The 26,812-nt window shown below is 37.4% G+C and overlaps 1 protein-coding gene across 2 annotated transcripts in view; it reads right to left on the bottom strand.

Annotated features, from left to right (window-relative positions):
• Nucleotides 1-25,048, bottom strand: part of LOC131927691 (troponin C) — a 35,882-nt gene extending 10,834 nt beyond the window's left edge. The window contains exons 1-2 of one of the 2 annotated variants that reach the window (XM_059283453.1): nt 24,909-25,048; nt 43-79 (exon numbers count right to left, since the gene is read on the bottom strand). In XM_059283453.1, the coding sequence (XP_059139436.1) occupies nt 43-79; nt 24,909-24,911 (40 nt within the window). In that variant the 5' untranslated portion in view covers nt 24,912-25,048. The remainder of the gene's footprint in view (nt 1-42; nt 80-24,908) is intronic. The other variant, XM_059283451.1, reaches the window with a different exon arrangement.
• Nucleotides 25,049-26,812: the final 1,764 nt, after the last annotated feature.

Raw genomic sequence — 26,812 nt, 5'->3', positions numbered from 1 at the left:
CCCATCATATAGTCACGTGATAAAAAAAAATACACAACTTACCATTATACTGTTTTTCTGTTATCTTGAACTCCGAACCCTGCAAACGAAAAAAAAAACAAAAAAATTGACCAAAATTTCAAAATACTCAACCAATGGATTTTTATTTTGGTCTAAATTTAAAACTGTGTGTCTTGTTTTCTGCCCTAAATAACATCTTATTTCGTTCTTATTCTATCCGCTATTTTTCCTCGGGAGACAAAGGATGCACATCAAAGAGCTACGTTTGCAGGTATAATCCAAAGAGCTACGTTTGCAGGTATAGTCCAAAGAGCCACGTTTGGTACCAACTGTGCTTGCAGAAGCTACAGAAATTAAACCGAAGTTTGTAGTCCAATCCCCTAATGCTGAACTCCTGTTTGATTTCCTTGTTGCTCTATTTGTGACAGCTGTCCCTAGCTAACGAGCCCAGTCTACCTAAGGATTCGAACTCTGGAAATTCGGGTTAGCGGCCATGTGCTCTCCCACCCGACCACATCAATACAGATAAGCTGTTACAATAATTGAGCCTCACTTTGATGCAGAAAAGGACAAAAGTTACACAAGGTTACATAAGTTGTACTTCCGCTTTCCACAGCAGCGGTCAAAGGCGCAACCGTTTGAACCTAGAACCGTGTTATACTTGTCTCGGGTCAAAGGTTACGACAACATGACCTCCCTAAGTGATGGATGTTTGAAGCCCCTAGAGGTAAACACCGGCACACGACTGGTTCGTGTCTAGGTGTCGTCTGGCCTTACATGAACGGATTGAACTCTGATTTGTTTACACACAACTAGGTTTCCATTTTAAAAGTTGTTTTTTTCTTTTAAACTTGACAGCGTTTCTTTCACACTTGAAATTTTCGGGGGGGGGGGGGGGAGTGGGCGGTGGACACTGGTAAAAGTATATACATATTTTCTATATAAATTCTATTTCGTTCGAGGGGTAAAATGGGGGGTGGATGTAGACATTTTACCCCCCCCCCTCCTCTCACACCCCCCCCCCCCCCGAAGGGATGGCTAAAAAAATTACTGAACCTAAATGAGCGTTAACCGTTTTTCCAAAAGAATAGGTAACTTGTATGTTATCATCTATAATAATAATAATAATAATAAAAGAAATTCGATAACCTTTTAGATGTAAAATTTATTTAATTTTGATACTCAGTTTAGTAGTTTTTGACAAGTTGTTTATTTATTTAGCTATTTTTTATTTGAAAAAATAAATAATTCCGACCTTTACATGTGGAATCAGAAATGATCGAATTTCCAAAATTTTAAAAAGTACATTTTCAGAGAGGGTAAAAATATCTTTAACCAAGAGCACTTTGGAAAAGTTTTTCGTAAGTTTGTTAAAACACTACATAAAACACAAATTTAAACACAAATTTAAACACAAATTTAAACACAAATTTAAACACAAATTTAAACACAAATTTAAACACAAATTTAAACACAAATTTAAACACAAATTTAAACACACATTTAAACACAAATTTAAACACAAATTTAAACACAAATTTAAACACAAATTTAAACACAAATTTAAACACAAATTTAAACACAAATTTAAACACAAATTTAAACACAAATTTAAACACAAATTTAAACACAAATTTAAATACAAATTTAAACACAAATTTAAACACAAATTTAAACACAAATTTAAAAACAAATTTAAATACAAATTTAAGCACAAATTTAAACACAAATTTAAACACAAATTTAAACATAAATTTTAACACAAATTTAAACATAAATGTAAAATACTTTTAGATGTCAGGTAGCTTATGTAGATAGCTCATACATTATCCTACCCTGTCCCACATACATGTGTAATGCTAGTTCAGATCATATATTCCCCCTCCTCTTAAATCCTTTTCATATAATAATATGTATATTCAGTGGCGTCGCTAGGTCGGGTGTCCCCCAGTGCGGCACCTCATGGTGTCACCCGGTGCGATCCGCCCCCCCCCCCCCCGCCTCCCGACGCCTCTGTGTATATCAAACATTGATAAGTAAATAACTGATAGATTTCGCTCTATTTTAAACAAAGTTGTATTACCGACGAAATCCTTTTGTCTATTCGCAGGGCTTATGTTGTTGAAAACTTTCAGGTGAAGACGTTTGGTTGCAACATCTGGTTAAATATTGTTTATTGCGGTAAAACTAATTCTCAAAAACATTCAGCTCAAATATGAACGAGACATTACATGTTATAAAAGTTTAGATAATCAAAATGTACAAAAACCGCAGGCTATTAAGTTACTTTTTAAAAGATTTTTCTAAAATGCTATTTAGTTGTTTGTTTTTTTTTCAAATATGAATCTGAAAAAACAGTACGGCCATACTACATTTAAAAAATGCGAGCAATTTAAATATTTTTTAAATTAGTCTTAAAAACTAGTGCTATTTTAAGAAGACACGATGTTGTCAGATCTAAAGAAACTTGATGCGCTTAAAGCACAATTTATCCTTCAGGTTTTTTTTGTTGGAAACGTTTGCTTTTGTGAACACCAATTTTGATTTGACACTTTACACCTAACGCACTGTTCAACTAAAAACTTGGAATGTTTGACGCCCAAGTCTTTCAAAGAAACGAAACCAACAAACTTTGATATGATCAATAAACGAAATAAATTTTAATTAAAAGTAGGTATTTTTAAAGTATTTATCTAATTAACTGCTCATGCACGCATCAACCCCACCCCCCCTACCCCCAAACATCAAAGAATGCACTTATCTGAACACGATTACATAAAAACTCCGGGTTGTGTTTTTTGTTTTAATTTAATAAGCAACAATGAAGGGGAAAAACTGTTCTAGCACCAGACATCCAAAGGAAAACGGTTCTACTATCAGCCTTGAAGTCTGGCCCTGCATTGAAGTCTGGCACTGTCTGTAATTTATCATGGTTGATACCAAGTTTCCTAGTGAGACGTCGAGCTAAAAATAACTCTTTGAGACAGTAGAACCCTTGTGTGATGTTGCGTTGTTTACGTTGAGCACGGTCTAATGAAGTCACATATTTGAGGAAGATGGTGTACCAAACCAAACAGTAAGACTGGCGACTTCTGTCCCGTGGTATTGTCGGACCGTTAGGGCGCCAGATGCTTCTTTCTTATTACATTCCTGCAATTCACTCTATTCCACCATGCTCAGTGCCTCCAACTTTCTGAGCTCCCCTGAGCTCCCCTGATCTCCCCAGATCTCCCCTGAGCTTCACTGATCTCCCCAGATCTCCCCTGAGCTCCACTGCTCCCCAGATCTCCCCTGATCTCCCCTGATCTCTCCTGATCTTCCCTAATCTCCCCTGACCTACCCTGATCTCCCCTGACCTTCCCTGATCTCCCCCGATCTCCCCTGATCTCCCCTGATCTTCCATGATCTCCCCTGATCTCCCCAGATCTACCCTGATCTCCCCTGATCTCCCCTGAGCTCCCCTGATCTTCCATGATCTCCCCTGATCTCCCATGATCTACCCTGATCTACCCTGATCTCCCCAGATCTCCCCTGATCTTCCATGATCTCCCCTGATCTCCCATGATCTCCCCTGATCTCCCCAGATCTCCCCTGATCTCCCCTGACCTACCCTGATATACCCCGATCTCCCCTAATCATCCCTGATCTTCACTGATCTCCCCTGATTTACCCTGATCTCCCCTAATCTCCCCTGATCTCCCCTAATCTCTCCTAATCTTCAGTGATCTCCCCTAATCTCCCCTGATCTACCCTGATCTAACCTGATCTCCCCTAATATTCCGTGATCTCCCCTGATCTCCCCTGATCTCCCCTGATCTTCCCTGATCTACCCTGATCTCCCCTAATATTCCGTGATCTCCCCTGATCTCCCCTGATCTCCCATGATCTCACCTAATCTTCCGTGATCTCCCCTGATCTCCCCTAATCTTCCGTGATCTCCCCTGATCTTTCGTGATCTCCCCTGATCTCCCCTGATCTCCCCTAATCTTCCGTGATCTCCCCTGATCATACCTAATCTTCCGTGATCTCCCCCGATCTCCCCTGATCTCCCCTGATCTCCCTTAATCTTCCGTGATCTCCCCTGACCTCCCCTGACCTCCCCTGATCTCCCCTGATCTCCCCTGACCTCCCCTGATCTACCCTGATCTCCCCTGACCTCCCCTGATCTACCCTGATCTCCCCTGACCTCCCCTGATCTACCCTGATCTCCCCTGATCTCCCCTGTTATCGTTTGCCTGGCACTGTGCCTTGTTAAAAAAAAAAGTTGTTTTTTTTTTGCTAGACATGTCGTCCTTGTGACATACCTGAACTATTCTAGTTTCCGTTTTTTCAACAATTCTCAGCTGGTCATCATGCTAACCACTCGTCTTTTGGATTCTATCGCCTGCTACGTTATTTGAAATACTATATTTACCTGAGATTCCTAGTAACTTTCCCTTAATATCTCATTATCATGACTTGGATTTTATCTTCATAATTCAGCTGCCATTGCCCATAATTCCCATGCAAACAACAATGAGGCTATGCTTATTGAATGCATTGATCTGATTTGTGTGCCTGTAGTTGGGCTTATATATATCTACATATAATAATTAGCCTTGTAATTGACGCTATGGATTGCACTATTCTGCTTAGCAGTTCAGGTTTCGATCCTGCGCCCAAGACGATCCGGCCCTTATGTTAAAAATTTTACAAAATAAAAAAAGCTAGTTTAGAAGTCAAATACGTTTGGCAGGTCTAGAAAAGCAACAACAAAAATTCAAGCAACTATAAAATTGTCAATATTTAACGTGTAGCCAAATATTTATTACATAATATGTAGAAAGAAAAATTAAATAATTTGGCAGACTTGGTGTATGCTGAGTGTCGTATGAATAGATTGTTTGAAATTAAAAGCTAAAGAAAATAAGTAAGTATTTATTTTAAAACGACCACGCTTGCACGGCATAGTTTACTTTAAAAATAGAAGCCAAAATGAGGCCAAAAATAATATTTTAAAAAATTAGTTTAAAATCTCTAGCTAAACCTGGCCAGTCACTGTTCACGTTTGTTTTGGGATCCAAATTTAAAAGAAAACAAAGTTAAAAACCTCACCTCGCTGGCCAGGTACTGTTTACAATCATTATGAAAGCCAAATATTATATTAAGTGGGAAATAATTCAAAGCCACATGACAGGCGGATATCTGTGTATTTTAGGCTAGAACATCAGCTAAATCTAATTGCATATTGAAAACAGAATGTTTTCTTAAAATGGCGGTTATGCCTTTTCGGCGTTCTATTTTTTAAATTTTACTTTAAAGCAGAGACGTAGCGAGGGGGGGGGGTGCGGACCGCACCGGGTGACACAATTTAGGGGGGGGTGACACCAAGGCAAAAAAATAGCAAAATATATAGAGAAAAGTGATAATTCCACTTAATTAAGTGATGAATTAGAGTATTAAATAGTGTTTTAAGAGGTGCAAATCGAAAGTTTGAGGGGAGGGGGGTACAAATCGAAAGTTTGAGGGGGGTGGGGGTGCAAATCGAAAGTTTGAGGGGGGGGGTGCAAATCGAAAATTGAAAGTTTGCTCAATGCTAACGACTAATTACAAAGGATGCTCATGCATTTATCTACGCCGGTCAATTACTAAAATACTTCTAAATTGCAATGTTTAGGCTAAATTGAGAAGAAAGTATTTTATATACAAACTGAATAGGAAAAAAAGTTTTCAAGTTAGTTCAACAATCAACGTGGAATTCTTAGTTGACGTATGATAAAGGGATGGGGTGCAGGAATTAAAGGTATTACTAGAAACGGAATTGAAATGAATCTATGGTATCTGTTAAAGTAATAGTTTGACAAACGTCTAAACAGACTTATTAACACTAATGGACAACCAGCATTACAAAGTGCCGCAAAACAAGATATTAACAAGCAAAATATTTATATGATTGTATTTACTCTCTACCAAACTATTATTACTTAAGAAAAAATTTGAGTAACAATTCTACTTAGCCGACAATCACTGTTAGATCTACAAGTTTCTAGTATTTGGCGAAAGAAAAAAAACTTGAAATAATGCGATAGCCGGGGTAGCCGCCCCTGTTTTTTTTTCCTTTTATTTGTATGTGGGAAGTAACTCTAAACATTCCACACGCTTGACCCAGTTTCATCTGGTTATGGTAACCCAGTTGGTGAGCGAACACTGTATAACCAAGATTTTTATAATGTTGAAGTTCCTAACGCGATTTGTTGTTCATCAAATTAGATGGATTGGAATAAAATGAAGCTCTGGTTTCATCAACTTGATAGAAAAATATTCCCAATTCCAAATAAAACCTTAGCTCGTCTAAACTTTGTTTTGTCTTTAACTAGTAGCAGAGTTGTACACATGTTGAAGGTGTTACCACGATAAAGCAATTACAAAAAGATTATGTAAGTAGTTACTTTTTGAAATATTTACACACGTGTTTATATGACACAGCGGCATTTGATTCGGTACAGCTATATTTGATGTAACACATCAATTTTTGAATTTACATGTTACTCAGCAATATTTGATACACATCAGTATTTGTTGTAATACATCAATATTTGATGAGGCAGCAGTATTTAATATCATACTTCGCTTTTTCATGTAAGTCAGCAATATTTGTTATTACACATCATAACTGATATATTTAGATAAACGTATTTATTCTACTGTCACGACACAGCAATCTTTTCCATGCCATACCAAGAACAATACCTTTAATATATACTTAGCATCACCGTCTTTTCCATGCCATTCCAAAACCAAACCTTTAATTTATACCTGGTAATTTACAGCTATGTTCAATCTGAATTATAACTTTAATAGCTTTACAGTTTTATATTAAAATCTGCCTTTCACAGAATTTTCAAGCTATTCTTTAAACCAATCTTTCAATAATTCCTTAACCTATTCTTCAAGTTACATAAAGCAGACTCGCACAGGTTTTGTATATTCCAACATAAATTGTGTTTACTGTCTGTGTTTAATGCCAACATAAATTGTGTTTACTGTCTGTTTAATGCCCACTTAAATTGTGTTTACTGTCTCTGTATAATGCCCACATAAATTGTGTTTACTGTCTGTGTATAATGCCAACATAAATTATGTTTACTGTCTGTGTTTAATGCCCACATAAATTGTGTTTACTGTCTCTTAAATGTCAACATAAATTGTGTTTACTGTCTGTGTTTAATGTCCACATAAATTGTGTTTACTGTCTGTGTTTAATGTCCACATAAATTGTGTTTACTGTCTGTGTTTAATGCTCACATAAATTATGTTTACTGTCTGTGTTTAATGCCCACATAAATTGTGTTTACTCTGTTTTATATTTCCTACTCGAACGTCGTCTACCTGTGGCTAAATCTATCGTGTAAGATTCCCTAACAAGACGTCATCAATGTAAACATAACCAGGACCGCTTGTTGAATGTTTACCTCAGATACCTCACCAACCCTCTGACCAGGGTTAACATTATTTATCTTGTCACTGAGAAGGACAATTTTCTAAACTCGCCGAATGAAACTTCAAACATTTTGTTTGGCGAGTTCACTAGTACTTTAGAAAGCACGGTATGTTTATATTTGTGCTTTGAGCTAAGGGGATTGTTCAAGATGACCCCAGATTTCAAGGTACAAATTTATAGGCGCTAAATACACTGAATCGATAGTAAAATCTTACATTATGTTATGTAGAATATTAACCCTGTCGATTAAATAGTGATAGAAAATGGTTGCATATTTTCAATTAAATGTTCTTTCATTGAAAGTATGCAACTATTTTTTCTTTGTTTTGGCATGGAATAAGTCAACTTAGGAATCAATTTTAAAAAAAATAAAACCTTCTCTATTCACTAAGGCAACAATGCCGGTTCCGTAAAATCAATGGGCGCCCATTAATGGCAATTAGCCGCAAAAGAGATTTAAGAAGGCTTGATCTACATTTTTAAGTTACATTTTACATTTACCCTTTAAAGACTTTTTTTTTAATAATGAAAATTGATAAATGACCCTTAATGAAATATACCAAATATAATAAAATTGTGATTATGTTATGTTTTCGCGAGATCAACCGAGCTTGCATTTTGTCCTTTGATGTTACAAACTTAAGAAAAGGAAACAACTCAGTATTGCTAGAAAGAAATTCAGGTTTCAAAACAGAAAAAATTAATAGGGTGTTCGGTGACTCGGTCATTTTAGGTGAGCTAGTTTATAAGTCTTGAGGATCTACTAAAGACCTAAGGTGGCTAAGCTATACGTTTTAATGACCTAATGAAGATCTGCAGGTGGTGGAGTTAAGACGTGCTAAAGAACATATGCTCGCTTTGTGTGTACTTGCTGGGTACCGCTGGGTCGTCTATGTGTCAGTCCTATAAGGTCAAGGGGCGTGGTATGTGTCAGTCTTAGAGGGTCAAGGGGCGTGGTGTGTGTCAGTCCTAGAGGGTCAGGGTCATATTGTGTGTCAGTCCTAGAGGGGTCAGGGTCATGTTGTGTGCCAGTCCTAGAGGGTCAGGGTCATGTTGTGTGGCAGTCCTAGAGGGGTCAGGGTCATGTTGTGTGTCAGTCCTAGAGGGTCAGGGTCATGTTTTGTGTCAGTCCTAGAGGGTCAGGGTCATGTTTTGTGTCAGTCCTAGAGGGTCAAGGGGCGTGGTGTGTGTCAGTCCTAGAGGGTCAGGGTCATATTGTGTGTCAGTCCTAGAGGGGTCAGGGTCATGTTTTGTGTCAGTCCTAGAGGGTCAGGGTCATGTTGTGTGCCAGTCCTAGAGGGTCAGGGTCATGTTGTGTGCCAGTCCTAGAGGGTCAGGGTCATGTTGTGTGTCAGTCCTAGAGGTTCAGGGTCATTACATTCATTATAAAAATCACAAAGTTACTTATGCATGCCATGTCCGCATGAGAAAGCTACTTTCACTTTAAACCAGGGTTGACGAGTTGTTTATTTATTTCATTTACAAATGTCTACACACTACACGTAAAATCTGATGACAACACACATTGCAAGACATTTTGTTGATGTCCCTCTTTCTAGTTTATGAAATACGGAGTAGGAAGTGTATGACCGTTTATATTAGTTAAGTCAGGCTGCTGGGTGGTTTGGGAATTTCATTCAGAACATGGTTGTACGTGACATGACAGGTGTATAGAGACAAGTGTGCACATATAACATAAGATGTGCATATAACCAGAGGCGTAGCGAGGGGGGGGGATTGCACCGGGTGACACCATTTAGGGGGGTGACACCAAGGCAAAAAAATAGCAAAATATATAGAGAAAAATTTGAGGGGAGGGGGGGGTGCAAATCGAAAGTTTGAGGGGGGGGGGGGTGCTAATCGAAAATTGAAAGTTTGTCTTCGGGAAGGGGTGACACCATTAAGGGCCGCACCGGGTGACACCTGACCTCGCTACGCCACTGCATATAACATTTATACACATTTATAATTAAGAACTGGGTGACAGCTGAGTCGGGTGAGTGAGAGTATGAATGCTTAACCCAGAAGTCCCGAGTTTGGACCTTGGAACAGATGAGGCTTAATAGCTGGGGACAGTAACTCATCTAGGAGAGAAAACTCCAAAGTCAAACAACGACTCCTTGCAATGCTTGCAAGGATGGACAAAGGTATGGAAGCGAATTCAGAAAAAAAAGCAGACTGAAATCGGAGTCAATAAGTCATATGGCCCGTACAATGTTGACACGTAATACTCAATTGTGTTGCAGCAAATCCTCTTCGGTAAAATAAATATAGTACAATAAAGAAAGATGAAGAGGAAAGAAATGACAAATCACACGTCGTGGCGTGACGGTTTTTACCTATTCACTTGTATCACTCTACCTCCCCTACACAACATGGAACGGTATAGTCTAACAAGGATAACTACTCGCCTGTCAACTGCTAATGTTACAATCAGTGGCGAAGCCAGGATCGTCTCAAGGGGGGGGGGGGGGGGGGGGTTCCAATTTTTACCCGGGGACAAACTTTCGATTTGCACCCCCCCCCCCCTCAAACTTTCGATTTGCACCCCCCTTCATACTTTTTATATATATACGAGCCGACCCGCTATTTAGTTGTTGTTTTTTCTACTTTTCAGTTATTCATAATTTGTGATTTCGACACTACCAACGCTGCCACTGAAAATATTTCTTTAAAACACTATAAGTAGCTCGGTAAGGACGATAACCCCCCCTCCTTCACCCCCACCCCTCCGTTAAAGTAAACTCCACTTAGTTACCCCCCCCCCTTAAGTTTAAAATCGTTTCAAACTAAATTATCTGCCCCTAATAGTCGTCACTAAACCCGGCTGCGTTTGTAATGTTTGTAAACATAAAGAGTGAATCACAACTCACCAGACCATATAGGGGTGGGGACGGTAGGGAGCTCGTTTGCAGCTTGTTTTCTAGCGGCTCCCAGAAGAGAATTATATATATAGATACCGAGGGGTCTGTGAACGGGGTTGTAATCAACACTCTCCTCAGGGCTCACAGAGCACCCGACCTGCGGGCCTCAGGCGGGCCTTAACGCACTAACTTCCACACATCACCTAAAACTACTGTCAACTCGCGATTACAAACGATTGTCAACAAATAAGGAAAAAAAAACTAAATAGACAAACTCTGGGATCTAGTGAAGTTGTGAAAACTTTTTCTGTAATTGAGATTAGGAGAGGCCACACTATTTACTTTCTGGTATACGAAGTATAGAGGGGGAAATGGACATCAAGATTTTTCACAAATCTTGACGTTTTATACCTCCCTGAGTGGGAAAAACTTAGTTTTGCAATTTTGTCAGTATGTATGTGGGTGTATGAGTGTATGTGTATGTGAACACGATAACTTGAGTATCGTTACAGCTAGGTTGATGAACTTTCATAAATAAGTATGTGTAGTTCCGTATCAACTTTTCAGCGATTTCCGGTAACAGGAAGTGGAACTTATTCTACTTTAGAGTTTTCAAAAACCTATAACTTGAGTACTGATTTTGATAGATGAAATTTCACATATAAGTTAAAGATCTAATTTTCTGTTTTATGTCAAATTTTGAGTACTTTTCTAAGACCGGAAGTAGTACTTTACGGTATTTCCGATTTTTCAAAAAGCATATGTATTAATAAGGTACTAAAGTTCCGCACTATTATAAACGCATTGTTTGCTTTTTACTTGGTGCGCTATTCTTTCTTTTTCAAACGAGATTCTATTCTATTTTATAAAGTTTAAGTAATTAAACATGGATTACAAATCATGTCTATATCCCGAGTTATATAAGAATATTCGAGAAAGCGTAGGGGAGATCAAACCCGCTTTATTTTTAAATCAATTTTAACATTAAAAAATAAGAATAATAATATTAATAATAATTTACGCAGCGCATAGCGGTGTGCAGCATTAATAGGAATTGTAATACTTGGTCTCTTTCACTTATAATTTGAAATCTCGCTGGCCAGGGAGGGATAAAATTTTCAAGCTAAATTAATTGTGGTAAACATGGTGGTTATTAGTATCTAGGTATACCTTCAAGATTTTATAATACCAAGAGTACCCAAATTGCAACAATTAGAAATTTTATTTTACCAATAATAGAATCAAATTAAGTACAGGTGGGCGTAGGTTATTAATTATATCTATAATAGTATTGCCACTACGCTTAAGACAATTTGTTAGGGATTCGAATTAATAATTTTAACAAAAAACTGTAAACTTGTCTTTAAAAAATCTCAATTTTACGTAAATATATATTTTCTTTAAGCTTTATCATCATCTTTGATGAAATAAAACAAGTTAATAAAAAGTCTAGTGACAATTTAAGCGCAATTTCCTTATGTTATCAATAACAATTTTAAATCGAGATAAATCATATATTCAGCAAATAAGTAATGCAACACAAGTAGTTTTAATAATTCAAAACAAAATAGAAACCAGTATGGAAATTGCGCTAAAAAAAGACAACTATATTAACCTATATCAACGGAAATAGTTTTATTTTATCGAGTAGGCCTACACGATGCTCAGTTTAAACAAGTAAATAAAAAGTCTAGTGACAATTTAAGCGCAATTTCCTTATGTTATCTAAAAATAGGTAGTGATCACAAAGACGTATAATGCTGGGGTGCGTTCAAGCTAGGAGAACGATCGGTTTGTAGGTGTTTATGTAATTTTTAAAAAAATTGTGTGACCGAACGAAAGGATATTTTTGAAAACTTTCATCGGCAATATTGTTCTAAATTATGACAGGAATCGATTGGTAAATGTTTCAAGTCGCCAAGTGGTCTGGTTGCCGAGATATGGGCCAAAAACTGCATTTTTTCGAGTTTTTTTGGAAGGAATTCCAAGAATTTTTTTGGCCCACAATCATCCTCGGAACTTGCTTAACATATTTGCTTTTGGAACTAGTCCTCGATATTGCTTCATTGAGGAGGAGATACGACTTAAAGCTGCGGACACACATCCACACATCAATCCATCCATCCAGAAATGACGAATTATTAAACGCAATTGCCAGTATGAAAATTGCGCTAAAAAACTTAACAATAACGGAAGTAACCTTTCTGTTTACTTTTTTTTAACCGCTTGCATTAAAGTATTCACGAGTGGATTGAAAGATGTTAGCAGGTAAGTACGAAGAAGATATAGATCTATGAAATTCTTCTGAATCAACTACTCATGGCAATGCAATGAATATAAATAGAGTTAATATTTTAAAACTTTACTGTGTTACAATTAACATATAGCTCAACGCAAAATTTATCAAGCAATCGTTTTCAATACAAATAATTATAATTTCTGCGACATTTGTTTTTATCTTTTTAATGAAGCTTGCCAAGGTCAAAGGTCAAAATTGCTCAGCGTACTTTTCTTGTGGGTTATAACATGCACTGTTAGTTGTTTGGTTATGTCCCCTTAGCAAAGCAAGTCCCCCCACCAATACTATCTGTACGCTAAAGTATAACATTTATATTCTACGAGCCGGCCCGCGGCATAACATACGCCGCTATTTAGTTGTTTCTAATTTTCAATAATTCATAATTTGTGAATTCGACAGTACCAACGCTGACACTGAAAATATTTCTTTATTTCTTTAAAACACTATAAGTAGCTCGTTAAGGACCATAACCCCCCCCCCCCCCTTCCCCCCCCCCCCTCCCCCCTACGTTTAAAATCGTTGGCTCTGCTTGTAAACATTTAGAGTGAACACAGCTCACTAAAACCATGTAGGGGTGGGGAGGTAGGGAGAGCGTTTGCAGCTTGTTTTCTAACGGCTCGAAGAGGAGAATTATATATATAGATTTCTTTAAAACACTATAAGTAGCTCGTTAAGGACCATAACCCCCCCCCCCTTCCTCCCCCCCCCCCCTCCCCCCTACGTTTAAAATCGTTGGCTCTGCTTGTAAACATTTAGAGTGAACACAGCTCACTAAAACCATGTAGGGGTGGGGAGGTAGGGAGAGCGTTTGCAGCTTGTTTTCTAACGGCTCGAAGAGGAGAATTATATATATAGATAACGACGTAAACAACAACGCAAATCGAGGAACAACACCACGAAAGGTACAGTGAGTAATGCTAAAAGTGCGCCCTCTACTTGCATGTGTTCAGTTGGATTCGCGTGTCACTTCTATCGGTGTTGACAATGGAATAAGAAAATAATTTGCGTTGACGCTTTTTTTTTTTTATTTTATTTTATTTTGGAAGCTAGGCCTACACATTTGCAAAAAAATAATTGAATTTAAAAACGTTTAGAAATTTGATGTATTAAAATAACTTATATTTAATCCGAGGTTTGTTATTGAAATTAGTAAAATAGGATAAATTCCAAAAATAATGTTTGAGCAAGGCAGAGGGTGGTTTTTTCAAAAGGGGGGGGGGCTTGAAATTATTTATTTGGGGGGGGGGGGGGTTGACTAAAATGCCCGGGGGGGGCGGACACTGTTTAAAGTATTTATTTTCTAAAGAAATTCCATTTCGTTATGGTGTGGCGGTAGACTTTCATCCCCCGAAGAGATTTATGGAAGAAATACTGGTTGGGATATATTTAACAATCGGCCCTTGCTTTATTTACTTTGATAAAATTTTATTAGACCAGCTAACTTTGATTGGCTGTGTAATCAAGAAATTAATTAAAATTGTGTTGAGCTATACACTTCTTGCATGTTTTTCGTGTTATTTGGATCAAAATATTTAACCTTTAAGTAGCAAAAACAAATTGTTTTGGCTTTTTTCTGTAAATTTTGTTTAGCCTCCTTAATGTGCACTTCTCAGTCTGATTGGTGCTTACTTAAATTAATACGAAGAAAAACGTAAATTTAGCGATTTGATCTTCTGAAAGAAATCTTATAATTCAATTTTAAAGTCGTATTTCTTGACAGCTGTAAGATCATGAAACCAAATCGTTTTTGGGGATATAATACCCTTTCTGTTTATGTTTTTAACCAAAAGATTTAATTGAATGGGCGCTTTACTTCCTGAAACATAGACAGATAATCCCATAAAATTTAAAGGTTTAATAATGAAATGTGTTTAATTAGTTTAGAATACCAAGTGGGCACACTACAAAACTTAATTGAAGACATCGTTTGCCATATCTGGACTAGTAAAATAAAAAAATCTGGAACATTTCTCAACAACCATTAAAAAATATAGTTGTATCAAATGAAACTTGTATCATATAATACTTGTAGTATTGTTGTGTTCAAACCATCCCAGTTAATTACCTTTGACAAAAATGACATATTTAAAAGTTCTAAAAAAAAAAGATTATTACAGAGACGCAAAAACATTGGTGTTTATGAAAAGGAAGAAACATTGTTTCAAAATAAAATAAAGATATTGAAACGTAGGCCTATATGCGAATACACTTTCATTTTTATACACTAATCTAAGAAAGAAAAAAGATTGTGTTTAAATATAATTAAAACAGGCCCTATAATATGTGTATAAGTAAAGCCTTTGGGTGGTACATTAAGTGTTGGAAAGGTAGAGAGAACTAAACACAAGCCTGGAAATTGCTTTGATAATAATAATGACAAAAACTAAACAGTTACGTAAATCAAGAGGAATGCTCCTTCAACGCGATTTGTTTTTAGACCAGATCTATAATTCCAAATTACTGGTATTCTAAAGTTGTGTGGGTGTTGTTGTTGTTGTTATTTTTATTTATGTATTTATTGCCTGTTTGAAGGATAATACAAGTTAGAGTTGAAATTGTGAAGAAAAACATCAAAATTAGACTAAAATCAATAAAGTTGTGAAATTATTACCACATGACAATTGAACAGTGCGATCGTAATGAAAGAACTTTAAGAGTCTCTGCACCAAAACTGGTTCTTTAAAATCGAATAGCGGAACTAAACATGAAAGTGGTGGGGGGGGGGGGGGGGAGGAGGGGGAGGGCTTGGCCAGGTGGAATGTTGTACCTGGTGACTTAACTGGTTCCCTGTGGTAAGCGGAGGTACAGGGGGGGGGGGGGTAAGGATGGGTGGTGAGAGAGGAATGTTAGAGATGGTAGAGAGGTTTTTTTAATCATGATGGTAGATAGGGTGTTTGACACGGTGGTGGTAGAAGGTTATTTGAGATGGTGGTAGTAGAGAAGTGTTTGAGATGGTGATGGTAAAGATGGGAGGTAGATGGGTGATTTAAGATAGTTAGAGTCAGTTGAGAGAGCTGTTTTAGAAGATAGTGGTCTATTACAGAGATGTAGAGTGATATAATGAATCCTACACTATCGTAGGGGAGGGGGGGGGGGTCATATTTTCGGCCCTTGCTGTTCTCTCTCAATGTACAACCAGCGAACTTTCAAGCATTTTCATTGGTTACAGGAAACCACTAGCTCTCTATTAAACCAATCAGAGAGCTAGTATAATGTGTTTCGTTCACAAACTGCCTATATTTTTACATACACTTGGAATGTTCATGTTTAACGAGTTTAAAAACAAGTGTAGTAACTTATAACTTAGTAGAAGAAATATCCATACCCATTTAAGGTTTTGAGTTAATTTCAGTTATAAATAAAGGATAATTTGAAAAAAAAATTCTCTTTTTGTAAGCACTTTAGTGGTAACATACATAAACGAATTGAAGTGTTAAAGCAATTCAAGATGTATTTTTACACCATCCAGACCTGTCGCAGCATTAAAACTTTAGTCAACAATGCTTTCGTTTTTAAAGGGTTTAGAAGCTAATGATGCAATATACACCACACACCCGCCCCACATTAAACAATTATTATTTCATTAAAAATTGTAATTTCAAATATTGTATAACGATAAAACAATATTTTTTTTCAACTTTATTTTTCAGAGATATTATCTAGATTAAGTCGATTACACATAGCACACTTAAAATTCGGGGTTTGGAGTAATGCTGCTTTAGGTGGTATAGGGTGTGGCCCTCGTCGGGTGCCGCATGTAGGGGTTACAACGCTATTTAACTTCTCAGTTAGTGAATTATAATTAGAGTCAAGAAAATAGACTCGTACAAGTCTACTCAAACTGTGCTTTAAATATCCTCTACACAAATGGTCAAACAATTAAATAAAAACTATCGTTGAAAAAATGAACCGAAAAAAAAAAAAACAACGGTGAAATAAGCATCAGATAATAAGGGTAGGGGGGGGGGGGGGCTTTTTGCCAGAAAAATAGAAAGTATTTTTATGGTAGATGAATAAAATAGCATAGGTCTTTAAAAAAAATCTGATGTCTATAAATAATTTGTAATATTTTTTAAACTTTTAGTTGTTGTTCTTTTTTTTTTACGCCATAGCGCTAAGGGGTCATCCCTAAATGACGTCACGCTTTTAAACTGCTTTTAACCCCCCCCCCCCCTTACCCACCGTCATATATTGTCGCAAAAAGTCAGATCCCCCCCCCCAAAAAAAAAACCCTCTCAAAATTGCAGTTTAATTTTTTTTTAACCAGTTCATTTTTAAATATTAAAGTGTATTAATCAACTTCTATTACAATACAAATTTATTTTGAAAAAAAACGTGAAATAAACGACAAAAATTCAGTTTCTAACATTACTTTTTTTTAAATACAAAAATGTGACGTTAAACTATCTGAACCCCCCCCCCCACCCTCCTTCATCACACATCGTCACAAAATTACGGAATCCCCCTTCCCCCATATGAATGTATCTTGTTTCATAGACGACCATAACCCTGCATATCCGTCTCCAGAACCTCTAATTTTTATACAAACATACACTGAGAAACTTTAAGAACCGAACAAGTTATGTGAGATTTTAAAAGTACAAATACGCTAAGCATTGTTTATTTTTAGGGATGCTTTACATTGTATATTCTTATAATAGTGACGTCATACAATTCATCGGATAGACCAGGGGTCTCCAAACTACGGCCCGCGGGCCGGATGCGGCCCGTGAAGTCCTCTCATCCGGCCCGCGGAGATCTTTTTGTCCAAGGAAAAATCTTTTGTTGGTGATTACTGAGGAACTTTGCCTGGAAGAAACTGGCCCCCGAACTGAAATTTGATAGTTAATGCGGCCCTCGGACTGAAAAGTTTGGAGACCCCTGGGATAGACGAAAACAAGCGTCACCGGATTATAAAGGGAAATAAGTCATCCAAACTTTTGGCTCGGTAGCCGAGACTTTCACACAATCAGAAATATTTAAAAAATCAAACAACTGTGTTCGTTTCATATAGCGTTACTCAAAACCACCCCTACCCCCAAATAACACAAGGAAACCTAAGCCTGTTCTCATGCCACCTACCTGCTACCTCGTCACCCCACCCCCTTCCCTCCACCTCACGTCCTTGACTCCTCGCTACCCCCAACACCCCACCTCAACACCCTCACTCCAGTTTCCACGAACCCACCTTCTCATGTGATACAGTATAGTAACATTCAATAGAAAGTACATAGAGAGAGGCATCTTGGTCTAGACCAACTCAAAATGGCGTCATAATTTGGCCAGGTCTAATTAACTATGGCGTCTTAGTTTGGCCAGGTCTAATTAACTATGGCGTCTTAGTTTGGCCAGGTCTAATTAACTATGGCGTCTTAGTTTGGCCAGGTCTAATTAACTATTGCGTCTTAGTTTGGCCAGGTCTAATTAACTATGGCGTCTTAGTTTGGCCAGGTCTAATTAACTACGGCGTCTTAGTTTGGCCAGGTCTAATTAACTATGGCGTCTTAGTTTGGCCAGGTCTAATTAACTATGGCGTCTTAGTTTGGCCATGTCTTATTAACTATGGCGTCTTAGTTTGGCCAGGTCTAATTAACTATGGCGTCTTAGTTTGGCCAGGTCTAATTAACTATGGCGTCTTAGTTTGGCCAGGTCAAATTAACTCTGGCGTCTTAGTTTAGAATAGCCTTATCAATATGTTGTCTTAATTTGATCTAATCTAATTAACTATTGCGTCTTAGTTTTGTCTAATAAACTATGGTGTCTCAGTATGGTCTAATCAAGCTCAGTGTTAAAGAATAAAGACGTTGATGTAATCCTTTCATAGAGCACTTGACAGTGTTATCAATCTTTCAAAAATCTGATCAAAATGTTTTACTCACATTGACCGCATAAAAAAATAAAGCATTATAAATAAACAATTTTAATCTATTTGTCTCTGAAAACAGCGAAACCATAGGAATTACGCCGTATCTAAAACCTAAACCAAACACAAACTGTAACCTAAAACTAAAAGTTATCGCCCCTTGAACAATCATAAATTAAATGTACCTAAAACTAACTCAAACCTTAAATCAAACGCTGCCTCTTACATAAAGAAATATCAACCGAACACTTATTTAAAAAAGAAATGACACTGGCACGGTAATAATTAAATTTAAAACAATCAAAAACTGAGTTTAAACACCATGCACACCAAGTCATTTATTAACTCTCTCGGCTGCTCTTAATTGCCATCTCAAATTTATTTCAACATCAAACTTAAGTTTGCAACTAAACTACTTGAATATTAATTTAGTTACAAAATAAACTGTCATGGATAAACACATTTGTATTAAATTTTTACAAGTAATTCAAGTATACTTCTCCTGTTTCAGTGTAATCCTTTCAGCAAAAAACATTATTTTAAAAATATTTCCCTAAAAAAATGTTAAGTCAATATCTCTCACCCGATCACTTCATCATTATTTGACACGGATTTTTTTAAACGTGTTATGTCAATTCTGTTTTCATAGAACCTTTTTAAAAATAAAAAAAACTTAAAAAAAAAACTTCAGAAATATGATGTTTTTAAGAATCTATGATATAAAAGATGCAAATACAGAGAACTTGAGAAAATATTTATTTGTTGCGTTTTAAGTAGGACTTACATTTATCAAGCCAAAATTGTAACCTGAAGTTTCACTTTTGTAACACCAACTTTGATTGGCTGTAAGGAAACAACGTGACCAAATTTCTGAAAACTCACTGTGTTGTAATTTTATATTAATTTTAACTTAACTCATATTTTATAAGAACCACCCACCCCCACCCCCACCCCACCCGTTACCTAAGTTTATTTACCTTTTCGTAAAAAATAAAAATTGTTTTCGACTTTAAAAAAAATTGTTTAGTTACCTTTGATACTAAAATTCAAATACGTCAGAATTTTAGTAAAGTTAAACAAACAATCAAAATTTGACAACATTTAACTTAATAACACCGTGCTAGATTTGTAAAATATTTCATTAGCCTACGAGAGTTTTTCCTATGGGGTCCATTAAGGCTTACGTTTCAAATATCTTAGGACAAAATTAATAAAGTTTAAAACATGTATCGTATCCTTGTCTTGTATGGAAGAAAAATGTATGTTACAATGGAAGCAAGCAGTATGTTACAAGGTAGCATACGTTCACACATACGATACTTGGGGGTTATTACCAATAAATTACCAGGTGTGTGTAAATCAACAGAGGCCTATATGTACCATTTATTGTGTGTAACAAAAGTTGTGTGTGCAAACAGTTGTGTGTGTACTAAGAGTTTTGTGAGTGTATATCAACGGTTGCGTGTGTACCAACTGTAGAGTGTGTGAGTGTGTACCTACACCTGTGCGCGAGTGTACCAACTGGTGTGTGTGTGTGTGTCTACCTATAGTTTTGCGTCTGAGTGTGTACCAGCAGTTGTGAGTGAGTGTGTACCTATGTCCGTATGTGAGTGTGTCCCAGCAAATGAGTGTGTACTAACTCTAGTGCGTGTGAGTCTGTACCTACAGTTGTATGTGTGTGAATGTGTATCTACAATTGTGTGTGGGTTCTAATAGGTGTGTTTCTGTGTTGTCGTTGTTGCGTGTGTAACAATTTGTGTGTAGCAACATTTGTATGTGTAGCACGTTCTGTGTGAAGCACAGTTGTGTGCGTAGCACAGTTGTGTGTAGCAGCCTAACGTTGCTATCATGTTCTAGCACAACCCTCGCCATTCTTTTTTAAATAAAGACATTAAAAAAAACTTTCCCAGAGAAAAAAAATGTAAGAAACCGCAGGTAAGTATAGATAGGGGGGGGGGCTTATGTTTGGTCCATGATACGGGGTAGTGTGTGTGTTAGATACGGGGTTGGTGTGTGTGTGTGTGTGCTAGATACGGGGTTGGTGTGTGTGTGTGTGTGCTAGATACGGGGTTGGTGTGTGTGTGTGTGCTAGATACGGGGTTGGTGTGTGTGTGTGCTAGATACGGGGTTGGTGTGTGTGTGTGTGCTAGATACGGGGTTGATGTGCTAGATACGGGGTTGGTGTGTGTGTGTGCTAGATACGGGGTTGGTGTGTGTGTGTGTGTGTGTGTGTGTGTGCTAGATACGGGGTTGGTGTGTGTGTGTGCTAGATACGGGGTTGGTGTGTGTGTGTGTGCTAGATACGGGGTTGGTGTTTGTGTGTGGGGGTGGGGGTGTGTGTTAGCGATCTATATATGGTTTTTAATATTTGCGTGTTCTAAAATAACTTGTTTAAAAAAAACACTTCACCCTTTTTCGTACAATTAATTTTCCAATTAAAAAAAACATTAAACCTACATGGTACACACTATTGTAACCGAACGTAGTTGGAACAGATTTAAAGATAATGGTTAGATATTTTAATTTTTAAAAATTCGCCGTTATTTCTATAGTTGTATAATGCCATATGAGCCTCTAAAGATGTCCTATAGACTAGTGTTTGAAGCTGGTGTAATCTAATCGATCACCGGTTAGCCGTCCAACGTGGTATCCAGGTAAAAGATTAGTGCCCGAGTTCGGGACAGTTGTTAAGGTCTGATTTAGTTTCCCCGTTCAAATGGTTAGAGCACATCTACATAGGTCTACACCAGGGGTCTCCAAACTACGGCCCGCGGGCCGAATGCGGCCCGCGAGGTCCTCTCATCCGGCCCGCAGAGATCTTTTTGTCCACGGAAAAAACCGTTTGTTGGTGATGGCTGAGGAATTTTGCCCAGAAAAATCAAAGACATGCCTGGAAGAAACTGGCCCCCGAACTGAAATTCGATAGTTAATGCGGCCCTCGGACTGAAAAGTTTGGAGACCCCTGGTCTACACGATGCTCTCAGCAGATATACACGGACGGGCACCAGACAAAGAGGAAGATTATGGTTGAGGCCCTAGGCTCCACATGGAGTAAAGAGGATTAAGTCATGCAACAGCCGGGAACTTATCCAGTAAACATGTGGGCGATGTCTTTACACGCAAACATTGACGCAGTTTGAACTACCACTCAATGTTGTTTATTGTAATTGTGTCATTTTGTAAACAGCTTGTCGCACTTTGGTGCAAACTAGAGCAAAGATTTTTTTTAGAAGAATTTTTTTTTTTAAATGTTAAATTTAAGACATATTCCAAACAGTTCTGTGAATTTTAACTAGTTATTTTTCGTGAAATAATTCGTAGCCTTTTTTTTTTAACTAAGATGAAAGTCGATGTCTTTTATTGAAATAATGACAAGCTTAGATGTTATTGTACAATCGTGTTGGTTAGGTTGTTGTTGCTGGGGATGTATTACTGACTTACACAATGTGTGCTATATTTGTTGATGCTAGGGATGTATTACTGACTGACACAATGTGTGCTATATTTGTTGATGCTAGGCATGTATTACTGACTTACACAATGTGTGCTATATTTGTTGATGCTAGGCATGTATTACTGACTTACACAATGTGTGCTATATTTGTTGATGCTAGGCATGTATTACTGACTGACACAATGTGTGCTATATTTGTTGATGCTAGGCATGTATTACTGACTTACACAATGTGTGCTATATTTGTTGATGCTAGGCATGTATTACTGACTTACACAATGTGTGCTATATTTGTTGATGCTAGGCATGTATTACTGACTGACACAATGTGTGCTATATTTGTTGATGCTAGGCATGTATTACTGACTTACACAATGTGTGCTATATTTGTTGATGCTAGGCATGTATTACTGACTTACACAATGTGTGCTATATTTGTTGATGCTAGGCATGTATTACTGACTTACACAATGTGTGCTATATTTGTTGATGCTAGGCATGTATTACTGACTTACACAATGTGTGCTATGTTTGTTTATGAATAGCCCAGCCAATTAGACTGGTTAAACGTTGCATGTGAGTTAATGATTGGCCAAGCCATAGAAACGATATGTGATACGCTCGTGTGTTGATAATTAATTAGACCAGCCAATTAAACAATTGGTTTATTTGAAGATTGGCCTGACCAGGTAATTTGTGATTTGCCTGTTTGTTGGAGATTAGACTAACGGTTAAACAAATGTTATGACACGATGTCATTTGCCTGTTTGTTGGTGATTAGACTAACGGTTAAACAAATGTTATGACACGATGTGATTTGCCTGTTTGTTGGAGATTAGACTAACGGTTAAACAAATGTTATGACACGATGTGATTTGCCTGTTTGTTGGAGATTAGACTAACGGTTAAACAAATGTTATGACACGATGTGATTTGCCTGTTTGTTGGAGATTAGACTAACGGTTAAACAAATGTTATGACACGATGTGATTTGCCTGTTTGTTGGAGATTAGACTAACGGTTAAACAAATGTTATGACACGATGTGATTTGCCTGTTTGTTGGAGATTAGAGTAACAGTTAAACAAACATTATGGCACGATTATTTGTCACTTCGGTATTGTTGTGAAATCATCTATGTATGTTTTGATCAGCTGGCTGGCTGTGATGTTATAAATCCTTCAATGCAAACACATCAAAACATCATGACCACCATGTAAACAACAATTCTAAGTCTCTAAGGCTCCCTCCTTACGGGATGATAGGCTACCGCTTAACAACAAAATCCACATACTGTGTATAAATGTGCTGTATTGCACATACTGTGTATAAATGTGCTGTATTGCACATACTGTGTATAAATGTGCTGTATTGCACATACTGTGTATAAATGTGCTGTATTCCACATACTGTGTATAAATGTGCTGTATTGCACATACTGTGTATAAATGTGCTGTATTGCACATACTGTGTATAAATGTGCTGTATTGCACATACTGTGTATAAATGTGCTGTATTGCACATACTGTGTATAAATGTGCTGTATTGCACATACTGTGTATAAATGTGCTGCATTCCACATACTGTGTATAAATGTGCTGTATTGCACATACTGTGTATAAATGTGCTGTATTGCACATACTGTGTATAAAAGTGCTGTATTGCACATACTGTGTATAAATGTGCTGTATTCCACATACTGTGTATAAATGTGCTGTATTGCACATACTGTGTATAAATGTGCTGTATTGCACATACTGTGTATAAAAGTGCTGTATTGCACATACTGTGTATAAATGTGTTGTATTCCACATACTGTGTATACATGTGTTGTATTCCACATACTGTGTATACATGTGTTGTATTCCACATACTGTGTATACATGTGTTGTATTGTTGGTGGGTATTTAGGTCCCTTAATTTCTGTGTGACCACGAGATCTTGTTTGACAACAAACAGCCCGCAATGCTGGACCACAGGTACCCTGCTCAACCACTGTAGTCATATTGTGACTATTGTACAGTGATATTACTGTACTGTCACATAATTGTACTGTGACATTACTGTGATGTGACATTACGTTACATTGACAATGTTTACTGTGACATTACTCTAAGCCCTAAGGTGACAATTGTACTGTGACATTATTTTACTGTGGCATTACTGTACTTTAACATTACTGTAGATATTACTGTACTTTGCGGAATAAACAGAATGTAAACATAACATCGATCTCAACTACAACTGAAATAAACCCGAGAACAACATCAGAAATCTTTTGCAAAAGAGAGCCAAAACATAAACAGTTATATAAACCAGACATATCTATTTCATCAATTTTAAAGTAGTACCCCAAAAGTTAGAATAGAAATTTATTTCAACCAAACTAGCAACCATCAAGTATAAATCAGATGTATCTAATCCATCTCTCATAAAGCAGTACCCCAAAAAGTTAAAATAGAAATTTATTTCAATTATTTTCTATCAAACTGGCATACATTAGGTATGAACAAGACATATCTACTTCATCAATCTTAAAACAGTACCCCAAAAGTTAAAACAGAAACTTATTTCAATCAAAATGGAAGTCATCAGCTATGAACCAGATATATCTAATTCATCACTCATAAAACAGTACACCAAAAGTTAAAATGCAAATGTATTTCAGTTATTTTCAATCAAACTGGCATCCATTAGGTATCAACAAGATATATCTAATTCATCACTGATAAAACAGTACCCCAAAAAGTTAAAATAGAAATTTATTTCAGTTATTTTCAATCAAACTTGCATCCATTAAGTATGAACAAGTCAATCTTAAAACAGTACCCCAAAAGTTAAAATAGAAATGTATTTCAATCAAACTTGCATCCACCAGTCGGCCTTGTCATTCATGTACACAACGTTAGGACGGGGGTGAAGGGGAGACAAAATGCTCGGTGTACTCACCATGGTTAATATCCGAAAAGAAAAAGTGAAAAGACTGGCTAGCTACTAACGTTGGTTGGAATAAGAGGACAGACTCGACCTCGTCCCTCTCTCTCCCTCTCTCTCTTGGTTCATCAACAAACGTTCACCGGCGCCTGCTCACGCGAGGGGCGGCAACCCAGTCTCCGCTGGAGGGGGGTGTCTCCCCACACGGCTCCATTTAAGGCGGGGGGTCACGTGATGCAATAGCCGCTTACCTGGATAGTCTGGAAGGGGGGGGGGGTGAGTTCCAGAAAGTGTCTAGTACATACCACAAGAACTACTCGACAGTCTCATGTTAGTAGATTTATAGGCATTTGTCAGGGGTATAGTAGGGATGGAAACATGCGTATATATCTGACTTGAGGGTGGAATGATACGTTTCTAACCGTAATGAGAAAAATGGTTACAAGTGTTAAAAATCCAAGGATGAGTACAGTAGAGATGGAAAAATACGTAATATTTAGATGCAAAGATGGAAGACGTAATATTTAGATGCAAGGATAGAAAAATACGTAATATTTAGATGCAAGGATGGAAAAATACGTAATATTTAGATGCAAGGATAAAAAATACGTAATATTTAGATGCATGGATAGAAAAATACGTAATATTTAGATGCAAGGATGGAAAAATACGTAATATCTAGAAGCAAGGATAGAAAATTACGTAATATTTAGCTAGTGGAAAAATACGTAGAATTGAGTTATATTGAAGGAAAAATACATGTATTTTGCAACTTACTAAGGAAAAAAAGCATCCATACATATTAATATTTTTAGGCGAGGCATACAGGACAACAGGAAATTAATATCAGGGACGACATACAGGGACCAGTGTTTCTTTCAGGCATCTTAGGGGAGGGGGGGGGGGGCGAAGCACGTCTACCGCCCCCCCTCCCCCTCCCGAACGAAATAAAATTTATACACAAAATATATAGGCCTACTTTTACCAGTGTCTCCGACCCCCACCCCGAAAGTTTTAAGTGCCCCCCCCCCCCAACCCCGAGTAAAAAGTCTGATTAAACACAATGACAACATTGGTTAATTTGCCAACCCATGGTTATAAAATAAATGTACAATTAAGATTCATAAAGTTACCAGTCTACAATTTGAGTTCATATCTTCTGAGAGTTCAAACTAGAATGTACGTCTCATGTTGGGCTACGCTTGTTCCACTGGGGCTGGGGGGGGGGGGGGGTGACCTGTGTGTATTCCAGTCTACTGTAGGTAGGGAAAGGTCAGCCGTGTAGCCAGGTCAATGCTCCCTGAGGTACCTGTATGGACTGTTGGGTGAGGCTCACATTATTGGTGGGCGGGGCGACACCTTCATCTCAGGGGTCAAGTTCTAAGGTCAGTGGTCACTGTCTAAGATCAGAGGTCTATGTCTAAGGTCAGAGGTCAAGTTCTCAGCTAGTAGACCTGTCATGGTCTGTAGATTAGGGTAAGCGTTTGATCAGGATTAATGCTAAATTATTAAATCGAAAATTCATTTTTTTTTCTTTCAGGGATTTTAAATTAGTCCCCACAATTCAACTTGTAAAATAAAACCTTTAAAGAAACGTGTCCATAATTCAACTAGAAATATAAAACCTTAAAAGAAACGTGCCCATAATTCAACTAGAAATATAAAACCTTTATAGAAACGTACCCTTAATTCAACTAAAAAAAATAAAACCCTTTAAGAATCGTGCCCATAAATCAACTAAACAAAATGAAACCCTTTAAACTGTAATTTGGCGAGCCAACAACTGCAAATATTTCTCCCAACTGTTGACATGAGCTCACGTTTTGTTTACCCCGGAAGTGACGTCATGTTCCCTGGCCACATTTACTCCGTGACCCCGCCAATGGCATGTCGGATGTTCGATTGATTATTATCTTTCA

The sequence above is a fragment of the Physella acuta genome, unplaced genomic scaffold (genome assembly GCF_028476545.2).
Source record: "Physella acuta isolate Inbredline_101_S28 unplaced genomic scaffold, ASM2847654v3 ptg001429l, whole genome shotgun sequence".
Lineage (NCBI taxonomy): Eukaryota > Metazoa > Mollusca > Gastropoda > Physidae > Physella > Physella acuta.
Note: the sequence above shows the minus strand (reverse complement) of the source record. Positions and strands in the feature narration are given on the sequence as shown.